Source organism: Gobius niger, assembly GCF_951799975.1.
Source record: "Gobius niger genome assembly, chromosome: 17".
NCBI classification, from domain to species: domain Eukaryota; kingdom Metazoa; phylum Chordata; class Actinopteri; order Gobiiformes; family Gobiidae; genus Gobius; species Gobius niger.
In genome coordinates this window covers 19199477-19224755 of record NC_136868.1, presented here as the reverse complement: position 1 = coordinate 19224755, position 25279 = coordinate 19199477, and the positions used below count along the sequence as shown (strand labels likewise).

The 25279-nt window shown below is 41.5% G+C and overlaps 4 protein-coding genes across 5 annotated transcripts in view; 3 read left to right on the top strand and 1 right to left on the bottom strand.

Moving 5' to 3' along the window:
• The first annotated feature begins 684 nt into the window (after nt 1-684).
• LOC306976980 (fizzy-related protein homolog) lies at nt 685-3786 on the top strand. The gene is made up of 14 exons (XM_079575127.1): nt 685-834; nt 930-1011; nt 1133-1243; nt 1351-1414; nt 1494-1624; nt 1718-1800; nt 1886-2069; nt 2171-2236; nt 2331-2433; nt 2509-2693; nt 2777-3010; nt 3129-3233; nt 3340-3432; nt 3506-3786. Exons 2-14 carry the CDS (start codon nt 943-945, stop codon nt 3545-3547), a joined length of 1470 nt encoding a protein of 489 aa, XP_079431253.1. The 5' UTR covers nt 685-834; nt 930-942; the 3' UTR covers nt 3548-3786.
• An 837-nt stretch (nt 3787-4623) lies between these two features.
• Nucleotides 4624-8495, top strand: haus5 (HAUS augmin-like complex, subunit 5). Of its 2 annotated transcripts, XM_079575111.1 has the most exons (19): nt 4624-4755; nt 4817-4879; nt 4954-4986; nt 5081-5105; nt 5178-5310; nt 5371-5530; nt 5614-5704; nt 5842-5924; nt 5985-6039; nt 6135-6262; nt 6326-6407; nt 6481-6635; nt 6713-6875; nt 6969-7049; nt 7440-7585; nt 7663-7759; nt 7882-8020; nt 8106-8238; nt 8372-8495. In XM_079575111.1, the coding sequence occupies exons 1-19, from the start codon at nt 4658-4660 to the stop codon at nt 8472-8474; spliced, it is 1968 nt and encodes a 655-aa protein (XP_079431237.1). In that variant the 5' UTR covers nt 4624-4657; the 3' UTR covers nt 8475-8495. The 2 variants fall into 2 exon arrangements, with proteins under 2 accessions (XP_079431237.1, XP_079431236.1); XM_079575110.1 differs by lacking the exons at nt 8106-8238; nt 8372-8495 and having other exon boundaries at nt 5187-5310; nt 7663-8000.
• Nucleotides 8496-8825: 330 nt separating this feature from the next.
• On the top strand, nt 8826-19428 carry sin3b (SIN3 transcription regulator family member B). The gene is made up of 19 exons (XM_079575407.1): nt 8826-9344; nt 10191-10297; nt 10371-10524; nt 10818-11171; nt 11430-11585; nt 11744-11872; nt 11951-12040; nt 12115-12233; nt 12317-12530; nt 12618-12734; nt 12838-13076; nt 13203-13386; nt 13468-14308; nt 15532-15701; nt 15773-15946; nt 17766-17858; nt 17928-18022; nt 18100-18298; nt 18367-19428. The coding sequence occupies exons 1-19, from the start codon at nt 9234-9236 to the stop codon at nt 18601-18603; spliced, it is 3783 nt and encodes a 1260-aa protein (XP_079431533.1). The 5' UTR covers nt 8826-9233; the 3' UTR covers nt 18604-19428.
• A 478-nt stretch (nt 19429-19906) lies between these two features.
• xpr1a (xenotropic and polytropic retrovirus receptor 1a) overlaps nt 19907-25279 on the bottom strand; it is a 47601-nt gene continuing 42228 nt past the window's right edge. The window contains exons 12-15 of the mRNA XM_079575219.1: nt 22726-22892; nt 22509-22648; nt 22212-22436; nt 19907-22119 (exon numbers count right to left, since the gene is read on the bottom strand). Of these exons, the coding sequence (XP_079431345.1) occupies nt 22062-22119; nt 22212-22436; nt 22509-22648; nt 22726-22892 (590 nt within the window). The 3' untranslated portion in view covers nt 19907-22061. The remainder of the gene's footprint in view (nt 22120-22211; nt 22437-22508; nt 22649-22725; nt 22893-25279) is intronic.

The following is a 25279-nucleotide window of genomic DNA, read 5'->3' as shown; positions in this document are numbered from 1 at the left end:
CTCAGGTATGAGGTCATGCGAGGAAAAGGCTGCGAGGTTATTTTTACAGTCTATGGTTGGGACCTGGGTACCAGTGCATTTATAGCGCCACAGCGCCATCTGTCCACAATAATCGGTACAACATCACACTCCCAACTGAGCTCCAATCACAGCTCCATAATACAAATCTTAGATGTGAAATCGCAGCTGTCACAGTAACAAATGGGGCCGCCATCTCGCAACAAACTGCTGCCTCTTGGCCCAGGACACTCTTGTACTGTAGCCTACAAAAGTGCCCTGGCATTGAGATCAAAAATCTCTTACAAGTTGTACAAGAGATTTTTTTCTTTTAGATAAGATATTCATATAAAGATATTTTTGAACATGGACAATATAAAAGCCAAATTAACAAAGTAAAGTAAAACAAAAATAGATGATAAGAAATAGGAAAGGTGACCCGTCTTCTACTCCTGGGTTCTTGTGGCGTGAACAACCACGGCAAAGCCCCGATGCCGATCTTTACATTACTGATCACACACGCAGGTTTCGCGCTAACTGGGCATGTTGTGAAATGATATGGCTTAAATTTCATTTAAATAATGCTACAAAATAAAACTTTACTCAGCCCATAGATATAATATACAAGCGCTGAATCGTGCAACATTTCCGTGTTTTGATTTGTGACAAGGCAAACGTCACTACCCCTTCAACATTTCCCACAATGCATCGGTAGCAAAAGGTTTCCTTCAACATGAAAATCCTTTGATAAGAGCCCAGTACAGTAACATAACATCACCACAGGCCGTGTGTTCCGTGCGCGCGCCCTGCGCTGGAAGTCCGGGTGTTTTTTTGTAGGTAAGTTGTCATAGCCAGATTTGTTCTATCACCACTAGCTGCTTCAAAGGGCTAACTGAGCAGGCGACACTAACCTTTTTCTCTTTTTCTGACAGCCTTTACCTCACAATGGATCAGGAGTATGAACATCGCCTCCTTCGTCAAATCAATATTCAAAATGACAACTTGACTCCTGTAGTAAGACATTACAGCTTTTAAGATATCTTTAGTGCCGTTGGTAGTGACACACACAATGTGTTGTTTACTGACATATGCACTCAAATAAATGTAAACAGACCTTGCATTAATATCTTTGCAGCCATTTCGGCCCCTAAGCGGTTCCCCATTATCTTCACCAAGTAAACTCGGAGACAGATTCATCCCCACCAGAGCAGGAGCTAACTGGAGCATCAGTTTCCACAGAATAAATGTAAGAATAATCAATGTGGAAGGATGTGTTAATAAACATTTCATGAAATGCTATAGCATACATCTGTTGTTTTGTTTAAGATTGATGAGGTTTCATTTATTTTGTAGGAAAATGAGAAGTTGCAAAATCACAACAGAAAAACAAAAGAAGCCTCTTCTGACAATAGCAAAGGTAAAACAGGGTTATCCAACAGAATGCCTGTTCTGATCAATGCCCTGTTCTTTTCCTTAAACATGTTTTGTGGTTACAGCTGATGGGCTGGCCTATTCTGCTTTGTTAAAGAATGAACTATTAGGAGCTGGTATTGAAAAGATCCATGACCCTCAAACTGAAGATCGACGTCTTCAACCAGCGACTCCTGAAAAGAGAAGTCTATTCAATGTACGTATTTTAGATTTCTACCATTTTTGATTCTTCTAAACTTTTGTTTTAAGCAATGCTATGTCGTTAGAGCGTCTCTTTATTTGTTTGCAGTATACATTAAACACTAGAAGATCACCATCGGACAATGGCTCCAACATCTCTCCTTATTCCCTGTCACCTGTTTCAAACAAAAGGTTCAGGGTTTTCCTTTGTATTAACAGTTTGTGTGTTTTAGTAACATATTTGGCCAAGACCATTTGCATTGTTTCTGTTTTACAGTCAGAAATTGCTGCGTTCACCAAGGAAGCCAACTCGTAAAATATCTAAAATCCCCTTTAAAGTCTTGGATGCTCCAGAGCTTCAAGATGACTTTTATTTAAACTTGGTTGACTGGTCGTCCCTCAATGTCCTTAGTGTTGGTTTAGGTACATGCGTTTACCTTTGGAGTGCATGTACAAGTCAGGTAATATATATATAAAATATATATATACATATATATCCAGTATGTCGTCTTTCTTCAGTTGCATTTCAAACCAAAATTTGTTGCACATGTGCTTATGTCAGGTTACCAGATTGTGTGATCTCTCCCTGGAGGGAGACTCGGTCACATCTGTGGGATGGTCTGAAAGGGTGAGAAGTAACAATCTTCTATTTTTAGAAAACTTGAAGAAGAAATAAGGAGAGAGTAAAAAATCCTTATTCAGGTGATTCTGTGTGATTTTAGGGTAATTTGGTGGCTGTGGGAACCCACAAAGGTTATGTCCAGATCTGGGATGCTGGTGCTGGGAAGAAACTTTTTGCCCTAGAAGGACATACAGCCAGAGTTGGTTAGAACAAGTTAATGTGTGAAAACATTTTAGCTGAAACTACTTGATCAATCTGAGATTTTATTTTTCACACAGGAGCACTAGCTTGGAATGCAGATCAGTTGTCTTCAGGGAGCCGTGACCGCATGATTCTTCAAAGGGATATGCGAACTCCTCCTCTTCAGTCTGAAAGACGACTGCAGGGACACAGGCAAGAAGTGTGTGGCTTAAAATGGAGCACTGATCATCAGCTACTTGCTTCTGGTGGCAATGATAATAAGGTGAATAGTATATTCTATTGTTGATTAAATAATATCTTAATTATCTTCTAGCAGTAATTGTTGGTCATTACGATTTTGACTAGTTGTTAGTTTGGAACCACTCCTCCTTGAGTCCAGTTCAGATGTACATGGATCACCTGGCTGCAGTAAAAGCCATTGCTTGGTCGCCTCATCAGCATGGCCTGCTGGCGTCAGGAGGTGGCACAGCCGACCGCTGCATACGCTTCTGGAACACTCTGACCTCACAGCCGCTGCAGTGTATGGACACTGGGTCACAAGTGTGCAACTTGGCCTGGTCAAAGCATGCCAATGAGCTGGTATGTAGCAGTGACTGTATTATTGTAAAAGTGTCACTGCTTACTGCATTGATAAAGATAATGACATGATTAATATTGCGGTTATTTAAGTTTAGATACATTTTTGCCCTTTTTCCAGGTGAGCACCCACGGTTACTCTCAGAACCAGATTCTTGTGTGGAAATATCCAGCCCTCACACAGGTGGCCAAACTCACAGGACACTCCTATCGCGTTCTGTATCTGGTCAGTATTTCTGTTGAACACAATTCATCATTTGTTAGAAATATTGTAGTACCCTCTTCTCTACCTGTTTTTGTATGGTTGTTTTATGTATTGAAATATTTTGTAGGCAATGTCCCCTGATGGTGAGGCCATAGTAACTGGAGCTGGAGACGAGACACTTCGCTTTTGGAATGTATTTAATAAAACTAGATCAACAAAGGTATGGTTAATATCTATTAAAAAACATTACTTGTATCATTCAAAATGGATAATTGCATTTACTTTGGTTTCAGGAATCCGTATCTGTCTTAAACCTTTTCACGAGAATACGGTGACCAAAAACAAATACACCGCCAAGTAGGGATCTACAACCAGTGGCTCATTTAGTTCAATATTTAGGTATATTAAAGTATATCACATGGACACAATGAATCAAAAGTTATTTTCTTTTATTGTGTTGAAATATTGTCTTGGCTGACCCTCACCTAAGTCGCAGTTGTACGGATGTCTTCAAAGCATAAGCTTTCTGATGTTTTTTGTTACCTAAACAGTCGCTCACCAAGTTACATTTGTTGGAGACTGAATGAAGTGAATTCAGGCCTCAGAGGTCATCAATGTGGTGCTAAAAAGTGGAGCTCAATTTGTCTGATCTGCTAAACTTTGTATTTGAAGAGTTTGTCATAACGCAACCAAGAGTTGATGATTATTTAATTGCCTTTTTTATTATTAATGCTTTTTTATTTAAATTATTATTATTTTTTCCCCCCAATGCAAATCATGCACAACAAGGAAACATACAGGTTAACTATTTGATCTTTACTCTACATTATATTGTTCATTATATTATTATCAATTCGTGTCATTTATTTGGAAAAAATATGTCTGTCTGCACCATATTTTATGGCTATACATACTGTATATAATTATATATAAACTGAAGAAATGACTGAATGGCTAATGCTGTGCATTTAGACTAGATATGTCCTACAAGATTGTCCTACAAGATTGAGTCTTTGTAGTCATCCATGAATGAATAAAAGTCTGTCATTAAAGCCTTGGGATTTTTTTGACACGACTTTATATTGTTCATTACACATTTTCACGGGTGCAAAAAGTGTTTGTGTGCGGTGCTTTGCAAAAAATAACATGTAAAACTTTTTACATGTTATTACTAAAAAGGCTCAACATGCCTGGTCTCGGTTCTCGGTTCAAAGTAGTGCGCACTAGGTGGCAGTGTGGGCTCATGGGATGTGATTCCAGAGAAGAAGAAGAAGAAAACGGAAATGACGTAGTGAGCGGGAATTTGTTTGCTTTCTCAAAAAGTAGTCGTTCTTTGTTTTCCATTTGTTTATTTTGTTTAAATGTCACAGGAGCAACAGTTAATCAACTAATAATTATTGTATATTATTATATCGTTACCGGTTCAATATTTCGGGCCGTTCAGGATGGCGGACAGAAATCTGGTGCAGGAGCTGAAGCGCTGGGCAACAGTGGAGTTCAACCTTCCCCCGGACAGTCTGCCGAATGACAACTATTTTAAAACGTATGTTTTCAATTCTTTGTGTCATTGTACATTTGTAGCATCTAACGTATATCTCTTCCAGGCTATGCGTGGGAACAGGAAAGCCAATTTGGAAATATGTGACTCGTCATGTATTTCAACAGAGGTTTGTTTTACTCCAGGTGTCAAACGTCATCATACATGTGTTGGCTGTGCACCGACCTCTGCTTCTCTTTTCAGGAAAATAAAGATCATGCGCGGGAATCTAAAGTGGTATTTACTCTTTTGTCACTCAAACTTTAGGTGAACTTGAATTAGCACTTAATTTTTTATTGTGTTGTCTTTTTGTCTTCCTATTTTTTTTTAGGTATAACGTGCTTCAAGAGAAAAAGGTTTGTCTCTCTTACATTAAATAAACCTATAAATTAAATGCAACCTAACTTGCTGTGTTTTTTTTTTTTTAGATGAAACGGAGTGAGGGCCAGAGCACTGCAGCTAAACAGAAGGAGCTTCAGAGAGAGATCGAGCAGCTCACTGCGGAAATCGCACACTTGGATTCACAGAATAGTGGAACTGAGGATCAACTGGCAGCACAAGGTACTGACAGCAAGTGGTGCTTTTGTCTGGAGTTGAGTTTAAGTTGAGTCTTTTCAACAGAGCAGTCTATTGGGCAAACCTGGGCACAAGTTGAGGATAACCGCTGCAGAGAGATGCTCCTCCAGTCCTTGAGGTTGCACAGCATCCAGGACCGTGATATACTTGTCAATGACATAAAAAAGATCAACGAGCACAGCCTGACACTTGAACAGATGACAAGGTAAATAAAGCTGTAATGGTGATCAAGTGCTTAAATATACAAATTTATATATATTTAAATGTATACTTACACATATGTTACAGGAAAGCTGAGGTTGAGGTGTTGTTTGATAAAAAGTCCTTGAGCAACAAAGAAAGTCTCTGTTCCAAACCGACCACAGAGCCACAAGTGCTGGTAAGAACTGCAGATGCATCACGTTTTTATTATCTTGAAACAGTTACAGCCATTTGAAAGATTAACTTGAGTCTACTGATACTGCCAATAACACTATTCTTTAAAATTGTTTTACTTTTATTCCTTTCTACAATTAGCGTGACGTGAGGGAGTTGTGCAACGGCAGGATCCAGTTCTATCAGTCTTTACAGGAGAGTGAAACGAAGACTGAGGACACACAGTGAGTCTATACAGTGAATACATTCAATCTATCCGTTACTAATTTTTCCTTTTCCTACAGAATGACTTGTGAACAGAAGAATTCAGTGTTTCAGTACTGGTTGAACGCTGTTGAGGTTGGTGCTTTTGCTGTACTAATTTGAAAAAAACGGATCTGTGATTTTATTTTAAATGATTTCATAACATAGAGTGTGTTTGTTTGTTTTGCTAGGATTTGTTGTGTGGTTATCCTCCAAATCACATCCTGTCAGCTCTGCAATATCTGGCTTTATGTGAGCAGAAAGACCTGGAGGACAAACTGGGCTCATTGAATATATCTCAGGATGTGACTTCCCTAAAGTATGAGAATGTTATTAGGTGTTTTGGTGTAGGAATGTGGATATTAATCATTTTCTGTTTAAGGTTTCGCTATCAAGATGATCACCTAACGGACATCTCGGCAGAGGAGGAAGACAATTTACCACCTGTTAAGACTCTTTTACAGGTGCAACTTTCAGTCCTTATTTGATGCTACAAGTGTGAGTTTCAGGGTTAAATATTTACATGTCTGTTTTCAGGCTGCGTGGGAGGAAGTTGAGCAGAGTTTTGTGGGTCTGTCTCAAACTCGAGCAAGGGCCACAACGCTTAGGAATCAGCTGCTTTCTCAAAAGAAGGAGGCTGAGCAGGAGATGTCCAGTGTTGTTGAGGATCTACAAAATGATTCCTTGGGCATGTAAGTCAATAATCTGCGTATTTGACTTCTTAAAATCTGTAGCGTGCAGCTTATTAGTTTGCTTTGTTGCTGCCCAGGTCAGCTTTGGAGGTGGAGCTCCAGTGTGTGATGCAGGCTGCCACCAGGGATTTCATCCGTGACCGATGTATCCAACTGGACCAACATGCCAGGAGCAGACAGGAAACACTGAGGAGCCTTCACAGCCAGTGGCAAAGCATTTTGAACTTCAGGAAGTGGGTGGTAAGTTTGTCTCCCCTAAGCTCAGCCATGGGTTGTGTTGATTTTCTCTGTTTTGTTCCCTAATGTTATATGATGCTGTTTTTTTCATGTCAGGATTTGAGACAAGAGGACATCAGAGGCCTGATAAAAGCCAACTCTACAGCCAAGACCGAATTGATTCGCCATCAGAAAGAGGTATAATTGTGGATACATTTGAGTGGATACTCTTTTAATAACCTCTTAACCCCCACCTGAACCAAGCACATTTTCTCCTATTTGGCTTTACCCAAATCTAAAGGCTTCAAGAATAAAACAACAAAAAAGTCACAAAAACATAACACAAAAAGCAATGTACAAAGTGATGACAAAGCAACAAAAAAGACACATAAGATGACAAAAAAGTGGTAAAAACGCAATAAAAGGGTCACTGTCACCTTTGTAGGCCTTAGCTTTCAAATGAGGCATTACACCTTTAGATTTGGGTAAAGATGAACTGGAGAATATGCGCTTGGTTAAGATGGGGGGTACGAGGTTAAAAACATATTTCCAATGTATGTTTCATGTGTGTTTGGTCGTTTGTTTCAGTTACAGGACTTTGTTGTTGAAAAGCTGGTGCCCACATTTGATGAAGTCGCCACTGCAGCGAATAATGTCAGAAATTCAATTTCCAAAGAGGTCAAGCAACTGGGAACTGTATCACTTGTTGCTTTGGACCGCAGAACTGTTGAAGGGTAAGGACACGGTTATGGATTGCAATTTGTAGATTGATGTGTTCGATCGTGTTTAATTATGTTTTTCTTTCTGTCAGATCACAAAGAATTCCATCCTCCTGGCTTTCCATCCACCGTGTACATTTGCCCCTGTTCAAGACTTTGTGCCACAACATGTTGTTCCCGCTATACAGAGCAAGTTCATGTTTTTCCTTCTTCTGTTAACCACCAGAATATTGCCGGTGTTTCAGTTTCATAGAAGAGAACATAGTTGGATTTGTGAGACTTAACAAACATTATTGTTGCTTTAACTTTAGTCTCCGGTCGAGTTGTGGTCTCACACTCGCTCACAGTGGCTGGAGCTGCGATACCTTCAGCAGTTAAAGCAGCTACAACATGCTACTCTGAAGAACACACAGAAGGAAGCAGAATTGTTGCGTGCATCTGATCAAAAAGGTAAAGATCTGTCCATAACAAACCCTGTAATAAGGGATAATGTTTGTATGTTTTATGTATGCAAACACTGTATATCCGATTGCAGACCTGCTATCCAAAGTCCACGAGGAGGATCAGAAGCTTCTTAAAGCTGTGGTAACCAGAGTTCGACAGCTCACTCATCGCTGTGCACAAGGGCTTGCTTATGGAGACCAAACCAAAATTGCTATAAGGCACTGGTGAGACACATGCATTCGGGATGTCTGTTCCACACAGGTTTTTGCCTGTATTATAAAACAATAAAATGAATCCAGCTGTAATAAAATAAACACAGTCATTACGGTGTAAATGTAAATGTTTCTGTCTGTTTAGGTGGGATCAACCAGCCCAGCTTGTACTACCTGATATAAACAAAGGAGGTCTGACCTTTCAGCAATGGCTGCAGAGATGGAAACTGGCTGACAAACTCTGTTAGTCACATAAGCGCAATATATATATCTACCGTTTGTCATGTGGGAGTTAAAGCCTGTGTTTTTTCCGGACATTTTTAGTTGTCACATTTAATAAATTGCTTACTGTCATCAAATGGTCTCTACTACTGTTCTTTTGCTGTCTGTTTATGACTAATGCGATATACTCGTCGTTGCTGTGGATTGATCCTTCCCACTCCTGCTTGATGTTGAGCCCCGTGTTCGTTTAGCAGAGTAACCTTGTTCTTTTGTAGCATTGAAGGGGGAGTGGAGCTCTCTTAATTCATAGGAACTCGCTCCACCCACAGCCGCGTCTGCGCACTCCAATTTTTCACCCCTATTTTTTTTTTTTTTTTTTTCTTCACTCCCAACTCTGGCTTCCGGACGCCAAGACAGACCGCTGCCGCCGAATTTAAAGAGACAGGCGATAGTTATTTCCAATACGATACGATAACCATTGTCTTTTTGCTTATTTTTCCTGCACATCTCCCGTTGGTTTCCATGGCGGCGTTGGGCCAGAGACGTGGAGCGTAGCAGCCCGTCTGTCACCACTCTTCACTCCGCTCACTTTTCCCCCGGTGCCTTTTGCATTGTAGCCAGGCTGTCCAGCGAGGCAGAGTGAGCCCTTTGCTTGCTTGCTGGCAGACTGGCTCTTTCCCCCGATCAAGAAAAAACGGCTAGCCAACAATCGGAGGTACATCGAAGCTGCCGTGTTAAGTTGCGATCCTGGCCGTCTAGCCCCCCCGATCTTCGCCGCCGGGATCATGGCGAAGATTCAGACGCACAGCACCGCGAAGCAAATAAACCAAATCCAAGACAAGCCTTATGTCATAACACAAAAACAAGTGCAGCAGCAGCACTTCCAGAAGCTGAAGGTAAGACACCACAAGAGAGTAGTGCCGTAGTCTCAACCATTTTGTTGCTCTTTGCACTGGCTCTTTTTTTCAGACATGTCTTTCTCCACTGAAAGAGTAGTGAAAAGGGGGACGCCAGGTCGGGTTAGCTCGTTGTTTTCCTCCTAAAAGTAATTCATTCCTAAACACCAGCCCGATTCCGAACTAAAAGGGCAAAACGTGACGGTTGTTTTTGCACAATCGCGCGGAACAATAAGTGACATAGTTCGTGTTTAGTTTCCTGTTCACGGTGTCAATAATAGTAGCTGTGCACAAACGGGTGAACTCAAAAAGCTCGGTTGTGGGAAGTTCCTCTTTCGCCAGCCTCTCTGAACAAAGTAAGGACGGTGGCCAGGCTAACCAGCTATTTCTACTGATTAGCTGCTTCATTAGACGTGTCTTTGTTGTGCCCGCCTCGGCTTTTACTGCTTTTTGTGAGCGTCGCATCGTAGTGTAAGAGGCGGCAGAATAATGCCCACTTTAGCATGTGTGGGTACGCTGCACAAAGCCATGTAAGTAATGTTAATGTGGCCAGTTCACTGCTTCTCGGCTAATGTTAGCTCTTCACCAGGGGCGTATCTAAAGCGAGTCCCCCCCCCCCCCCCACTGTATCCAGCAGTGCAGTTTCTGAGGACCTGCTGGATCTGTGGGTCGCAGAAATCATAGGAATGGGAATAAAGTAAAAGCGAAATGCGAAAACAAACACGCAAGTTACCACCAGCCGTTCCCCCTTAAACGTGTGGGCTGGATGCGTTAAAGGAGCATTGTTTGAGCCACCTAGTCGATGCAATGTAAAGTGACCTGTCATGAGTTATTTTTGTTGTTTAGGTGGAAGATGCCTTGTCATATTTGGACCAAGTCAAAAATCGTTTTGCAAATGATCCAGGAATATACAACAAGTTTCTAGATATCATGAAAGAGTTCAAATCACAAAGGTATGCTCCCTGTCATTGTAAGCATGAGCAGAATGTCAGTAGAGTGTGCCAACTTTGTGTCTCCTGTGCGCAGCATTGACACACCAGGGGTGATAAACCGTGTGTCCCAGCTCTTTCATGGACACCCGGACCTTGTTTTGGGGTTTAATGCCTTCCTACCCCCGGGGTATCGGATAGAAGTCCCTAAAAATGGGGTGGCTTTCCTCCAGTCCCCATTTTCTGCACAGGTACAGTATGCATCTTATTATATTGAACTGATACTTGATCTTTGCTTGTCACTCACTGAAATGTCTGACCATTCTGTAAGAAAAAAGTACCAAGGATCAACAACAATAGGAACTTTTTATACCTTACAGTCCATTACTCAAACTTATAAAGACTAAACTTTTTATAATGTCATTGTTGAACATCTGTAAACTGCTCGATAATGTGTCATGTATCAAAATTGCTTATGCTATATTTGTATTAACACACAGGAAGACAAAGGCAAAAGCTAATACTTCTGTTGTTGTTTTTCTAGGTGCCACTGGGCCAGCAGGGGAAGAGTTTTACGACTACTCTGGTGACCACGACCCCAGGTAGCGCTTCTGCTTCCCACGCAGAGAGCAGCCACACCAGTGAGGTTAAACCCATCACTTTAGAGTCCCAATCATCTTTAGCCTCAGCGGGACCTCCAGAGCCTCCTAGCAGACTGTCCCTTCCCCTCAATAACCGAGAGAGTCAGGCTGCCACATCCTCTGTTTCCCCACCTGCCTCAGAAACCAGCCCCGTGGAGTTCGACAGTGCCATCAGCTATGTAAACAAAATCAAGAATCGGTTCCTAGATCACCCGGAGATTTACAGAGCTTTCTTGGAGATTCTCCACACATACCAGGTATTTCTAACTTCAGGACCTTTGTTCAGAGAGAAGCCGTGTTAAATAATATTGTTGCATCAGTGTCATTTTAATTGAGTGCAGCTCAGTGGAAAAGTGTAGCGCCCTTTGTCTGTGCGTCCTTATTCAATACACCTCACCGGCCTCTCAGCATAAACTGGTATATGAGTAGGTTTGTGTGAATGAGTGAAACGCCACGTAAAAGGAGAAATCTAGAATACTTCGTAGTTTAAGGCTGTTTGTTCTTCTGGCCACCAGAAAGAACAGTTGGAGGTGAAAGAAAGTCGGGGTAATCGCGGTAGCAGCGGGATGACTGAAGATGAGGTCTTCTCTAAAGTTGCCAGTCTGTTTAAAGGACAAGAAGACTTACTAGCTGAGTTTGGGCAATTCTTGCCAGATGCAAAGCGATCTCTGGTGAGTAAAAACACAGTCAAAGTACATGTAAGAAATTTAAATGAATGTGGTATTCAATATCTTGATTGGAAGTCTTTGTTTTGGCAGATTTTTATGTAGTTGCATATTGATCTTCTTTGTCTAAACAACATTTTTCATTCCATTACCTTTATTTATAGTTTACCGGGAGCTCGTTGACAGGGGCCAAAGAGCCACTAAAAAGACCAGAAGATGATGATACAATCAGTAAGCAGAACAAAAAGAGACCCAGACCTGTTCTGCTGCAGCACATGTCCCCACTGCTCAAGGTATCATTGTTCTTTTCAGTTACACAGGATTTATAGAAATGTATAATTTAAATATCGTTTCTATTCTTTATCTTTTAGAAAAAAATGAAGTATTCCTGCACCAAAGATCAATCTTTTGCCTCTGTTGGTAAACATGGCGTATTAAGAGAATTCTCCTTCTTTGATAAAGTAAGCCACTATTACTGTCTCATTTATTCAATATTGTTGTTATTTTTCTTTTAACCATAACACAAATTGCTTAGGTACGAAGACTGTTTAAAAGCCAAGAAGTGTATGAAAATTTCCTCCGATGCATTGCGTTGTTTAACCAGGAAGTTGTGTCAGGAGCAGAACTGCTTCAGCTTGTCACACCATTTCTGGGGTAAGCAAATAATGGGCATAAGATCACTATAATACTATTAATAAGATATTAAGAAACAGTGGTTTAACTTCTAATTCTTGCAGGAAATTTCCGGAGCTGTACTCACAGTTCAAGTCATTTCTGGGAGACAAAGAGCTCTCTCATGCTGTCTCGGGGTTGTCCGATCGCTACATGGAGGGGGGAGGTGGCAGGGAGGTAGATTATGCCTCTTGTAAAAGACTTGGGTCGAGCTATAGAGCACTGCCCAAGACCTACCAGCAGCCCAAATGCAGCGGACGCACTGCATTGTGCAAAGAGGTGTGCCCCCGTTTCATTCAGTGAAACCATTAACATGCCCAAATGTTCTGTCAAAGATAAAGTACATGTGTGTGTGTAAATGTGCAGGTGCTGAACGACACCTGGGTGTCATTTCCATCTTGGTCAGAGGACTCCACCTTTGTCAGTTCCAAAAAGACTCCTTATGAGGAGCAGCTGCACCGATGTGAAGATGAGCGCTTTGAGGTATGATCAACGTCATACAGTGATATCTAATATTCAAAGAGACAAGCTGTACTTTCTGACGTTCACCTCAATATTCCTTCTCATCACAAAACTGTGGCTCTAGTTGGATGTGGTTCTGGAGACAAATCTAGCCACTATCCGGGTGTTGGAGAGCGTTCAGAAGAAGCTGTCGCGGCTCCCGCCTGATGACCAGGACAGATTCAGATTAGACGACTGTCTGGGTGGTACCTCCGAGGTCATTCAGCGACGAGCTGTGTATCGTATCTATGGCGATAAAGCCCCCGAGATCATCGAAGGCCTGAAAAGAAGTCCCATTACCGCTGTGCCTGTGGTTCTTAAAAGGTCAGTCTTGTTGCTAGCTTCTGAAATTGTCCATTTCTCACGGGCATCTCTAGTATGTGATACTGACCCACTTATAAAGTTTTCAGCAATTCCGACTGAACTGTTGTTTGTCTTGTTTTTGCACAGGTTGAAGGCAAAGGAGGAGGAGTGGAGAGAGGCACAACAGGGCTTCAATAAAATCTGGAGGGAACAATATGAGAAGGCTTACCTTAAGTCACTTGACCACCAAGGTGTCAATTTCAAACAGAATGACATGAAAGCCCTGCGGTGCAAAAGTCTCCTTAATGAAATTGAAAGTGTCTATGATGAGGTACATACAAACCTGTCTGATCTGAAATGTACAAATGGCTCAGATTCAGCTTTAACTGTGTTTTTGTTCTGTTTCCTGTAGCGTCAGGAGCAGAGCACTGAAGAGGGTGGTGTCGGGCAGCAGGGCCGTAATGGCTCTGGGTCTGCCTTGTCCAGTGAACCTCACATGGTGTTCACTTATGAAGATAAGCAGATTCTGGAGGATGCAGCCTCTCTCATCATTTACCATGTCAAACGTCAGCCCACCATCCACAAGGATGACAAGGACCACATAAAGCGCATCATCCAGCACTTTGTCCCAGACCTGTTCTTCTCGCGACGCGGTGAGCTCAGTGACACTGAGGAGTGGACAGATGAGGAGCCAGACCCTGAAGAAGGAGGAGAGAGGGGCGGGGCCACGGCCTCTTCAGGTGCCAGTGTGAATTCAAGCAACACCTCTGGAGTGGGACCCAACGTAGGAGGTTCCACTCAAAATCAGCCGACACCATCCCAGAGCCAAGTGCCGCAGCAGGTGAATGGGGAGTCCCGGCGGAGACGGGGCAGCCCATCTCAGCCCACGGACGCGGAGACAACTTCCTCCAGCAGCGTGAGCCAGCCCAGCAACACCACCACCACCACTCTACCCACCCCTATGGAGACCAGTGCTGGTGCCACAGGGGAGCGGGTGGACCTGCGTGACCCAGAGGCGGAGCACCAGAAAGAGCTTGATGGCGTGTACAACCTTTTCTATGTTAACAACAACTGGTATTTCTTTTTGCGGCTGCATCAGACTCTGTGCTCGAGACTGCTGCGCGTTTATCGGCAAGCTGAACGGCAGTTGTTGGAGCACAGAGCGGAACAGAGCCGCGAAAGGTTGCTCCTGGCCGAGGGGCGGAGGGAAAAGGCGTGTGACCTCGCCATGGAGCTGCGCCTCAAGCAGCCAAGTAAGTTTAATCGTCAGGTCTAAAGTCAGATCTATCACAGTAACTTGAAGTTTTTTTGTGTTAAGGCAAGACATGTTTATTTATACCGTGCATTTCGTACACAAGCAACTCAGTGCGCCTAAAAAATAATGACACTGATAATAAAGTTTGAGCTGAAATTTATTTTATAGGTCTGTGCTCAACAATCCTAGTGTTCCCATATTCTTGAATGGAACTAGAGTAACACAAAATTTACTTTCTTTCAGTTTTAAAGTTGTGAAGCTCTGGCAGTCTCCCAATACTATGAATGTATTGTGAGTAATAGAAATACATTGCGCAATGTATTTTAACTGTCTTCTCACAAAATTGTGCATTTATATTATATGCATATATATTATATATGCATAGTTCTTTTGGGCAAGAGCTATTTACTGATGGACAAAAGATACTTCTATCAGTATCATCCACCTTTCACAAATGAAATGTTTTCATTCCAAAATAAAGACATTTGGATCCGCAGTCATCAGATAATAGGCTATATGCACAGTTTCCCCTCGTGACGTCTTCCTGGACAATAAGCCAGACGCTGTACTTCCTGTCGGCGATCGTTTACTTTCCCAACTAGCAGGTCCCACACAAGTAAAGAGAGCTCAGGCTCTGGTTAAGGACAATGAGTTACTGATGGACAGTCACAGCAACGTGTAACAAACATCATGTTCACTGTGAATCCTGCCCCAAAGGAAACGCCAGCAGTCGTGAGGTAGGAGCTTTTATCTTAGAGCTAAAGGCTAGGGTTAAAAAATGATAAAATAACAGGTAAACAAGTAAATATTATTTAAACTACTATCAGGACGATTCTGTTTTGCGCAGGCTCGTTCAAAAGCTTGCGCTAGTTTTAATTTTTATTTTGACAAACAACATCCACCGTTATGAACACGGAGGTTTCCTCCAGTGAAGTCGTTACGTCTCAAGTAATATTTTTTAACCTGCTCCAGTCACATCTGAACTTTTACTCGCTGTCCTTTACCAAATCTTAAGCTATTGCTTAATTTCTGTGGGACTCTGCTATTTTTTAATGGGAAGAGATACCGTACAGGAAGGACAGCGTCTGGTTTACTGTCCAGGCGGAAATCACGTGGGGTCATTGTGCATAAAGCCCATTGTTACAATTTTCACTCAAACAATAAATGGTGGCGCTGAACTGAAGCTCAAAACTCAACAGGTTAAAAATAACTCTTCCACAGGTGAGGTGGAGCTGGAGGAATACTACCCAGCGTTTCTCGACATGGTGCGCAGCCTTCTGGATGGAAACCTGGACTCCACTCAGTACGAGGACACTCTCCGAGAGATGTTCACCATTCACGCCTACATTGGGTTCACCATCGACAAGGTCATACACAACATCATTCGACAGGTAAGATCACTTTAAGAATATAGTCATTTTCTTTTGCTCTCGTGACATAACACATCGCTGTTTACTTTCAGCTCCAGCATCTGGTGAGCGACGAGGTGTGTCTACAGGTGGTGGACTTGTATTTATCGGAGAGAAAGAGAGGCGCCGCCGGAGGAAACCTATCCTCACAGTGTGTCAGAGCAGCGTGGGAAACCAGCTACCAGTGGAAGGCTGAGCGAGTCATGGCAGAGGAGAACTGCTTCAAGGTATGCTTGTGCATTAAATGAATGGAGAAAATGCTACTTTTCTGCACAGATGAAACTTCAATGTACATTGGTGGTTCTGTTAGCATAGCATAGCTTTGATTACGGCATCCATTTGCTGTGGCATTGTTTGGATAACCTTCTGCAATGTCACGTTTCATTTCTGTCCGGTGTTGCATTATATTTTTCAAAAGCTCTTGTATTGATAACGGGAGAGTCAGACCACTGCCTTCTCCTGCATGTTCAAAGATTCTTATGCTCCCTGAACCACTCTTTTACGATTTGAGTTCACTGAGTCATGGTGTTGCCATTTTGGAATATGCTTGTGCCATAAGGAAAAAAATGTCCATTGTTGGATTAACTTGGTCATTCAGTACCTAGACCTGCAGCCACCCCAGATCCAGACGGCAACTATGTTCTGGCCAGGCTGTGTAATTGATCGACCACTGAAACAGATTTTATGTGTTTGATTTTTTTTTTTGGCTTTATCAGACAAGAGTGCACTCGGGGAAAATGAGGGAAAAGGCAGGAAGAGACTGTTGGCGATAGAGCTCAAACCCACAATGCGGATGCTGGATGAGTGTATTTGTGCAGCAGCCTTCCTGACGAGGCTATCAGGGGCATGTTTTAGTTTGAGCCAGTTGCTGTTGATTGAACAGTCCAAATCCATCCTTTTGTAGCACTATTAAAAACAACTAAAGTGCTGTACATTACAATAAGAAACAAGTACATTTTAAACCAGGCACAATATTTTCAAAATTGGAAAATGATACAAGTCAAGCCCTTACACTAGTTAATTTGATATTGGAAAATAATACTTTATTAGGCTTTATTTGTCTGAAATGTGATTAACATTAAGTCAGCAGCTCTAATATTATAATAATAGTAATAATAATAATGGCCATTGTGCGTTTTAAACCTGTGTCACCAAGCTTTTCAAAACACTACACTGACATCATTATTCATTCACACCATACTCAGTGGTGGTAAACTACACAGCCGCCCATTGGATTAGACTGACTGAAGCGAGACTGAAAAACTGAGCCATCAGCCGTCCCACCACCACCAACCACTCACTCACACTCTCATTCATTCAGGCCTATTGTACATGTTTTTACTGGTAGGGGAAACCCGAGTACCCAGAGGAAACCTAAGTGACACAGGGAGAACAGGCAAACACCACACAGAAAGGTCCCCTCTGTATCAGCACCAAGATATTTCACAAAGACTAAATAGCTGTCAACTTGCCTTTACATTTTTACCTTTGCTTGATTTTTATGAATTAAGCTCTTCATTTAGTTTCAGAATTAACTGATGGACAAAAGTTCCTCAATATGGCCTTGTTAAACGTGGCACACTGCACCCACACTTTCGCTATATATTCAGTGTTCAGACCATGGCTGGGGCCAGGCCCCAATGTGTTTATTATGCAGCCTGTCCATCCAGGGGCTGACCTGCAATGTTTGTCTCAGGGCTGATTTAGCAGTGACTGAGAGTGTTGGACCAAAGATAACAGATGTGAGTCAGCCTGCCTGATGGGCAGAAGCAGCTCGAGTCCCAGGACAGCTGTGGCTATAGTTTGTCACAATCAAGTGTATTGGTGGATTTTATTTTTATCATGGGTAAATGTGTTTTAACCCATCCGTGAAGCGCCCAGGGACCCATCTCTAGAGCTTGAGAGAGGAACTTCAGCGCAGGAGGAGTACTGCACTGGAGGTTTAGTCTACTGTGCACATTTCAAGTTGATGGCTGAAACTGTGGTGCATGAGGCAAAGTGCCTGGAGCTGGGAACGTGTTTAACTTATTTCATTGTCTTTCACAGGTGATGTTTCTCCAGAACAAGGGACAAGTATCGATGACTGTTGAGCTGCTGGACACTGAGGAGGCCCAGGCTGATGACCCATTGGATGTACAGGTAAGATTACTAGACTGTTAAAGCTCTGAACTTAATGTTATTGCATTAGTAAAATAACCTTTCCCTCAGTGTCTGTCGAGCTACATGGAGCAGTTTGTTGGTACAGAATCCAGCTTGTGTTCACAAGCAGAGGGCTACTTCTTTAAACCTGTATTTCTGCCAAGGTACAACTAGTCCAAGACTTAAAGCTTTAGATATTGTTTGTTAATGCATTAAAGCTGATGCAATGACTTTGTTGCAGAAATTTGCGGCGGTTCCGGCGCTGGCAGGTACGGCAGGTGGAGGCCATGCGCTGCAGACGAGAGTGGCACCGGCAGCTCGGAGTGGAGAACGCTGGGAGTCTAGACTGTCGCTTTAAGCTCAACACCCATAAGATGGTGTTTGTCATGAACTCTGAGGACTACATGTATCGTAGAGGGGCGCTGGTCAAGGCCAGAAAGGTATGCTGCAGTGATTATTAAAATGGTTTTACTTCCAGAATCGGTATTAATAAGAATGATCTTCACAGTCACAAAACCGAGTGGCTGCAAACCAGCATGAACGCTTCGACAAGTGGCACCAGGGATGGCTGTCCAATCATGTTTCATCTACCGCTGAGCGCTCCGTGCAGAACTGGCTCATGGGAGAAGACGAAGAGGACATGATCCCCTGTAAAACCACCTGCTTGTCCACTGAGCTCAAAGGTCAGACAGTCAACAGATACCAAGTTCTTTACAGTAGCAGCAAAGCCCCTGCTTCGCCTTAGTGCTGGACATACTGTCACACACCACTTCACCTATAATGCATGGACTCCAAGACATTCAGGCTGCAGTGGGCCAGTGTCTCTATGTCCTCCTTATGTTCCTCATTCACTTTGACTCATGAAGAGGCTCCAGTCTAGTGACCAGGGAGTGCACAGCGGGGGAGCCATGTGGACGTGGGATCTGAGATGCGCACAGAACAGTGCAAGCTGAGTTGGGCGTAATGGCACAATGGGACTCGTTTTTGTATTTGTAAGTTTTTGGTGAACAGCACTATGAATGACAGGACTTATGAGACAATTGTGGCTGAACACGAGGCTAGTGATAATGGAGATTATGTTTTGGTTCTGAAATGTGAATGTCTGTTTCATTACTTTACTTTTTTAAAAGTCAAGTGTAGTTTTTAGCTTCTAAAGCCAGAGCGCCTTTTGCCTGTTGGTTTGTGTTTATATGGAGAAACAATGGTCAAATGTGTATGTATGTGTATCCTCCTTTTGTTTGTACGCAGAGTACAGGCTGTATAACTAAGTTCATGACTGTATGTGCATATATAGTATATACAACAGGGAGTCTGTATTTTATATATGCATTGATAAGTTGAGAATCAAAAGATCATGTGGTTCTTGTGTTTGCTGTCGACCAACTTGATGTTTTCATTTTTGTATTTTTGTGTTGATAAAAAAAAATCACAAGGCAACATGGAGTCCTTCGGTTCGGTTTGATATTAATTAATGAAGCAGATTATGTAATATCCATAATTTCACCAAATGTTTACTTTGCAAACTGACAAAATAAAAGCAGAATATCAGTGTTAATATAGAATGTATAACATTTATCCTGTATCAGTTATCATGAAATAAACAACCTAGTTGTGATCTTCTTAAACCTCACTCATCTTTTTCAGAATCCTCAGTTCAGATGTCACGTACTATTACTATTACTATTGTTAATATTATCATTATTATTTTTGCATCTGAAGTCCTTGAAATTCAATCTCTGGTTATAATATACTGTATTGTATGAAAACCTTTTCCAAAAATGCTCAGTCGTGTCATGTTTAACTACACTGAAATGTAGCAAAGGACCTTGGGGAATGTTGCTGGTTTTACCTGCAGATCAAGTCCACGTCCTCGGCAGACAGCAATGCTTAAACACTATTTTAACTCTAATGTTCAAAATATTGGCACTTTTGCTTCAGCCACTTATCCAACAGACTGATTATGTAGACCGTGCTAAAAGATAAATGATAATAATAAAAAAGAGACAGGAGTCAAAGTACTTTTGTAAAATAAGTGTGGTTTATAAAACCCAGATATGATAGGATTACCAATGTGTTTACAGAAATACAAATAACATCAGGAAAAATGATCTTCAACAGTGATGTTCACTCAACATGTACAAAAGGGACAGACAATACTTTAGTTTTTCTCTTAAAATTACGTCTATGCACAAACCGTTTATTCACTCAGTATTTTTGTACTTCTCCAAAACATCTTTTACCAAACTACGAGTACTATTACATTCAGCTAATTACGAACAACATCTAAAGAGGGAGGAAGGTATGCACATTTACCACTTCAGGATGGGGTGTAAGCAAGCAATAAAAGACATTTTTCACCCATGGAGAAAATGGATGACAATTACTATCATTTTATGAAACTATACAATGCTAACTATACAGAGTAACCCTGTCCATCAGCGAGTAACCAGCTGAACTCCAGAACGCAGACACTGGTCACTCAAACACAGGCTTTTCAAAGTGCTCACAGTAAAACAAATCCTGGTTTTGGACTGATCTGGGATCAGTTGAACAGTATTTCATGGACTGAGGTGTGGCCTACAAATGCACAGATACATCAGCAATACATTCATGCACAATAGCACATGTGACTGTTAATGCACTCAGCGCTTCAGGCCTTTAAAACGATCTGATGACAAAAACCAGCATCATTTTCAGTTAGACTTTTAGATAAACATGTCCCACAGATTTACAAAGAAGCACAGGATCGTGAACAATCAACATCTTTATCATCTAAAATACTGTCTTTGAAATGGCAACAGATGTAGTCATTCATTTTACAATGGCTACAATGATCTCTAATATACACTTCATGTCAAATAAATTAAAGTCTATGTACAACAAATCCAAATACAGCATGCAGCAAGACAGTTTGCTCTCTACCTCAATACTAGTTTTTTTTTTTTTTAAGTCGTTTCATGTGTGGTTGTATGTAGCTTTTTGTGTTGCAGTATTTTAATAAAAAAGAAAAATCAAATATGATTCTGTTGCTGCGTTGTGTGCCCTGATTATAAATGACAAATGAGCAGAAAGAACATTATCACAAACACACATAGTACATTGTAGTCAAACTATCAAAAAAACTGAAAAAAAAGGCACAGAAACAGTTGACTGAACAAGACAACCAAGACATGGAACTTTACAGACAGAAATAAAATGGATAATTATACAATACTAGTGTATAATTATGTTTTTGAGTCAATTTTCTAATCACATCATAACAAAAAAAGGTTCATTAACTAAAGCTTTGGCATTCATGATACAACACCCTTTGCAATGTATTAAGTGTGAAGCCACTTATTCTGCACCGGTAGGCTTTGAGGTTTTAGCTTAGAAAAAAAAGTGGCACAAGTCAAACCAAAAAAGTTACAAACATTATAAAATGCATTAACAATCCTCGTGCACATGAAGGTTTAACTCCAGCACATGAAAAAGTAGTAAACAGCTACGACCAAGTAATAATGCACATCAAATATAGATTACAAAGCACAAACATACTGGAAAATTCCCTTTTATAAATAAGAAGCCTTCCCCCCTTTTGCGTTCAATGCACTCTCCCTGCAAGTGCCAGCAGAGAATATTATTTTTTTACCTAAAATCCAAAAGCTGAAAATATGTATAAAATATAAAAGTATCATTGAAAACACAAGAGTAGTTATTGATATGTTGAAGTGTGTTTAAAGTCCAGCACATTGATTGATTCGGTGTCATTGTCCTGAAATTGGCTTCTCTTTTTTTCCTGCTGCTGATGTTGCAGTTAAAAAGGCGTGTAAACAGTAATCTGCAGCCTCAATCAACGCAGTATTTCAAAGCAAATCCAAAAATACATTCAAAATAAACTGTGGAAATTATATAGTAAACAATATAAAACAGTCCAGTTAGAAAAGGTAAGAGGGAAATCCCAGGGCAGTGTGGTCATGTGTCTCCTGTAGTGGTGGTTTCGCTCCGACTCTCGGTCTCTCTCTTTCCCCTTAGCAGCTTCACACTTGTGCTTCACCTGTGAGTTTACTCTATACTTATGAGGACCACTAATTCTAATAGAGTCTCTATATGTATATTTGTATGCACATCATTTTGACAGAGTTTTACAAAGTTAGATTTTACAATGAGCCGTGTGGTCCTCTTAAGTATAGCACCGTGTATTTTTGTTGTCCTGCTTTGGACTCAACTGAAGGCCTCATCATCCGTGTCTTCAATAAGCACCTTTGTGTCCTTCTTGGATCTAGAAAATTAAAAAGAGATTTATTCGAATAGGTAAAGTTCATGAGTAAATAATAGACAGCATAAAGGCTGCATAGGCATGTTGACGCTCACTGTGAAGTGGACAGCAGGGGGCGCCTGAGGGACAGGCTGTGGGACCTCTTCCAAGTCTTTTTGCCTGAGCGGTTGCGGACACCATCCTCCTGGTCCATCATCTGCTCCAGCATCGTCTGGTCATCAGCGTTCAGAGGCGCCACAGAGATGTCTCTCACCGCACGAAACTCACCACAGTTATTCAGGTGCTCGTTCTCAAGACGGAAGAAGTTCCACACAAACCGCCTTTGGAGAAAGTGTTAGAGTCCCATTATTTATCTATCAAAGTGAGTGAATTCACAATTAAGTGGAGCGAACCTGAAAACCTCGAGAGGCGCCAGCACTGTGGCAACAATGTCTCCTATGGAGTGGATCTTCGTCATCGTAGTCAGAGAGATGGTGATAATCCAGGCAAAACGCAGAATCACATCTTCAATTATGGCACAGTAGTAATAGGCCTAGACACAAAGGACACACTGGATTAGTTAAGGGTTTTGCCTTTTACTTTAACTGTTTGTTTTTAACGTGGAAAAACCTTGTGAGGATAAACGATTTCCTCTCTCAGGAAGGTGTTCTCTCCAGCTCCTCGGTCAAACAGACCCCAGTCCATGCGCAGATCCCAGATCAGTGTGTACAGGGAACTTACAGTGGAGAAAATTATCATCATATAGAAGAATGTGTCAGCATCTGTGTGACCTTGGTCTGAAAAACAATAAGAAAACATCAATGTCAATATTCCAATAAAGCACATTTTTGCAGTAATTGAAAAATTCTCCAGCAGAGGGAGCTTTTCAGGCATGAACGCCAGGCATCTGTGTATGATTGCTCAATTGCTATCCTGGGCACTGCTATTTAATTATCATCTTTGTCAGATCAGATTAAAACAAACAGAACAATTAGAGACTGTGCTGCCATCTAGGCTAATTCAAACTCCCAAATCCATATCAAAGCTTTGGACACATACTGAAATAGATTGCAGCATATCTTTTGTGGAGGATTACACTTTAAATTACCTAAAGATGTTTACCATAGAGTGTCATAGACCGTGGGCCTACATGACACCGTGGTGAGTCCAGTGGAGGCTCTGGCAGGAGGTTGAGCTTGTTTCCCAGTGGGCGCTGATACATAAATCAGCAGAGGGCCGAACACACTGACTCACAGCAGCGCACAACAGCCAGCAGACAGAAGGCCCTGCTCCGATCCATCATGGTCACCACATTTCCCTGCTCCCAGCCAACAAGACACCAGGGAGCGAAGAGAAACATTTAAAGAGTGTTATTACTGCCTTCCCAGTACAGACTCCATTGTGCTGTTTGCAGGCCCAGGTGAAAGATGACAAAGGATCCCACTGATGTTTCCCCTGCTGTACATTAAAAAACACAGCGGGCTCAGGAAGTGATCATGTTTAAGTCGGATAATGGAATAAACCTGCACATGGACTTATGTTGTGGCTGTACCTTTCTGAACCAGTGGCGATGAATGGAATTTATCACGGATCTAAACTTTCAAAATGTCAAAATGTATTATTTGTTGTGCAGAAATGTGCACCTGTAATACAAATCTAATGTACATGAGACTGTTAAACGAGGTCTGAATATTAACTTACAGTATACACGATGTCTATATTTTTTGTATTTAACTCAAGTCTTCCCTGTGTCAGCTGGTTAGCCTCCACAGTCATTAAAGGTTAAAGAGAGGGAGATGGTCATTGATTTGATGCTCAGCAGGGGCTAACAGCGGTCACTGGTTTCTGTCACCCACAGTCAATGTGTCGGTCTGTCACTGGTGTCGACAGATCAAAACAAGGATTAAACACTGATCAAGACTTATTGGCTTCCTTATCAAATGATGATTATTGATGATCGTTCATTAGGCCTACTTTTATGCGAGGAAGTAAATAAGAATCATTTTGACATGATGTTACTGCTGATCCTTTTTTTTATGCAAAACATACTCATTTATTTAAAGGGGCATGTCCTGCAAAAAAGGACATGAATAAATGATTAAAAAATGCGCTACTTGAAACAAAACACATTTGTTTCAAGTAACGCATTGAAACAAATGTGTTACCTTTGATTGACTTTAATTAAAAGTCACATATTTGTTTTAATGGGATCATTGCCAAAGCTAGGACAAACAAATGACTTCTGAATTTGACCTAAATTTCTGAATAGATTATCTCTGCGGGTGTGCACACGACTCAATACACCTTCATAACGTTCCTCAGTAATTCTGTCTCTTTCCTGTAATATATTGGCTGTGAGACGCCAATAGGAAGGTGAATTAGAGTTCACATGGACCAAGGTACAGCACTTAATCTTCATTGGTTTAACATGTGTGTGGCTTTCTGTCTCTTGATAATGAAGGAGGGTCAGTGGAAATGATGTTGTAAAAGCTGTCAGTTCTGGCTCATCTTTATGCCCGCCGTGTGCAGCAAACGTGCGCTCAGGTCTGGGCTGGTAATTAAATCCACTCCTCGCACAGCTCTCTGTCTCCTCTGCTTTTCCTCCTCAAAATCCTCTCTGTGTCAGTGTTTTACAGCAGCCAGGCTTTCATTTCCATCACCCATCATAGACTTGCTTATCCTTCACAAAATAATGGCTACGTTCACACTTTTCAATCGAATCTGTTACAGGAAAAAACAAGAATCGTTTAACAACAAATCCAACCTAATCTATTTTATTTTATTTATATTGCATATTTGCTAATCACCAGGCCACAAAATATTTCACCTCCAATGTATCACCAGGCCTTGCATCAAAAAAGGACAAACCCAGTCTAAAAAAAACACCTAAAATAGACCTTAAAGGGACTATACGACGTTTCAAAATGTTAAAATTATGTAATTTCCTCCCACTACATGTTCCAGCAATGTCGTAATGTGTAGAATGAGCCCAGACCTATTCACCACAACCGCCCCTAAAATCCTGCACTTGCCGTCATGCACGAGCTTAAAGGAATAGACCACCGGTTTCACATACTGAGATATGTTCCTACCTTAGCTTTGACGAGTTCTTTAGGTAGTTCTTTAGTGTAACTGCATGACTGTATGACCTAAGGTGACAGTAGTGAGTATAAAATGGCCAACT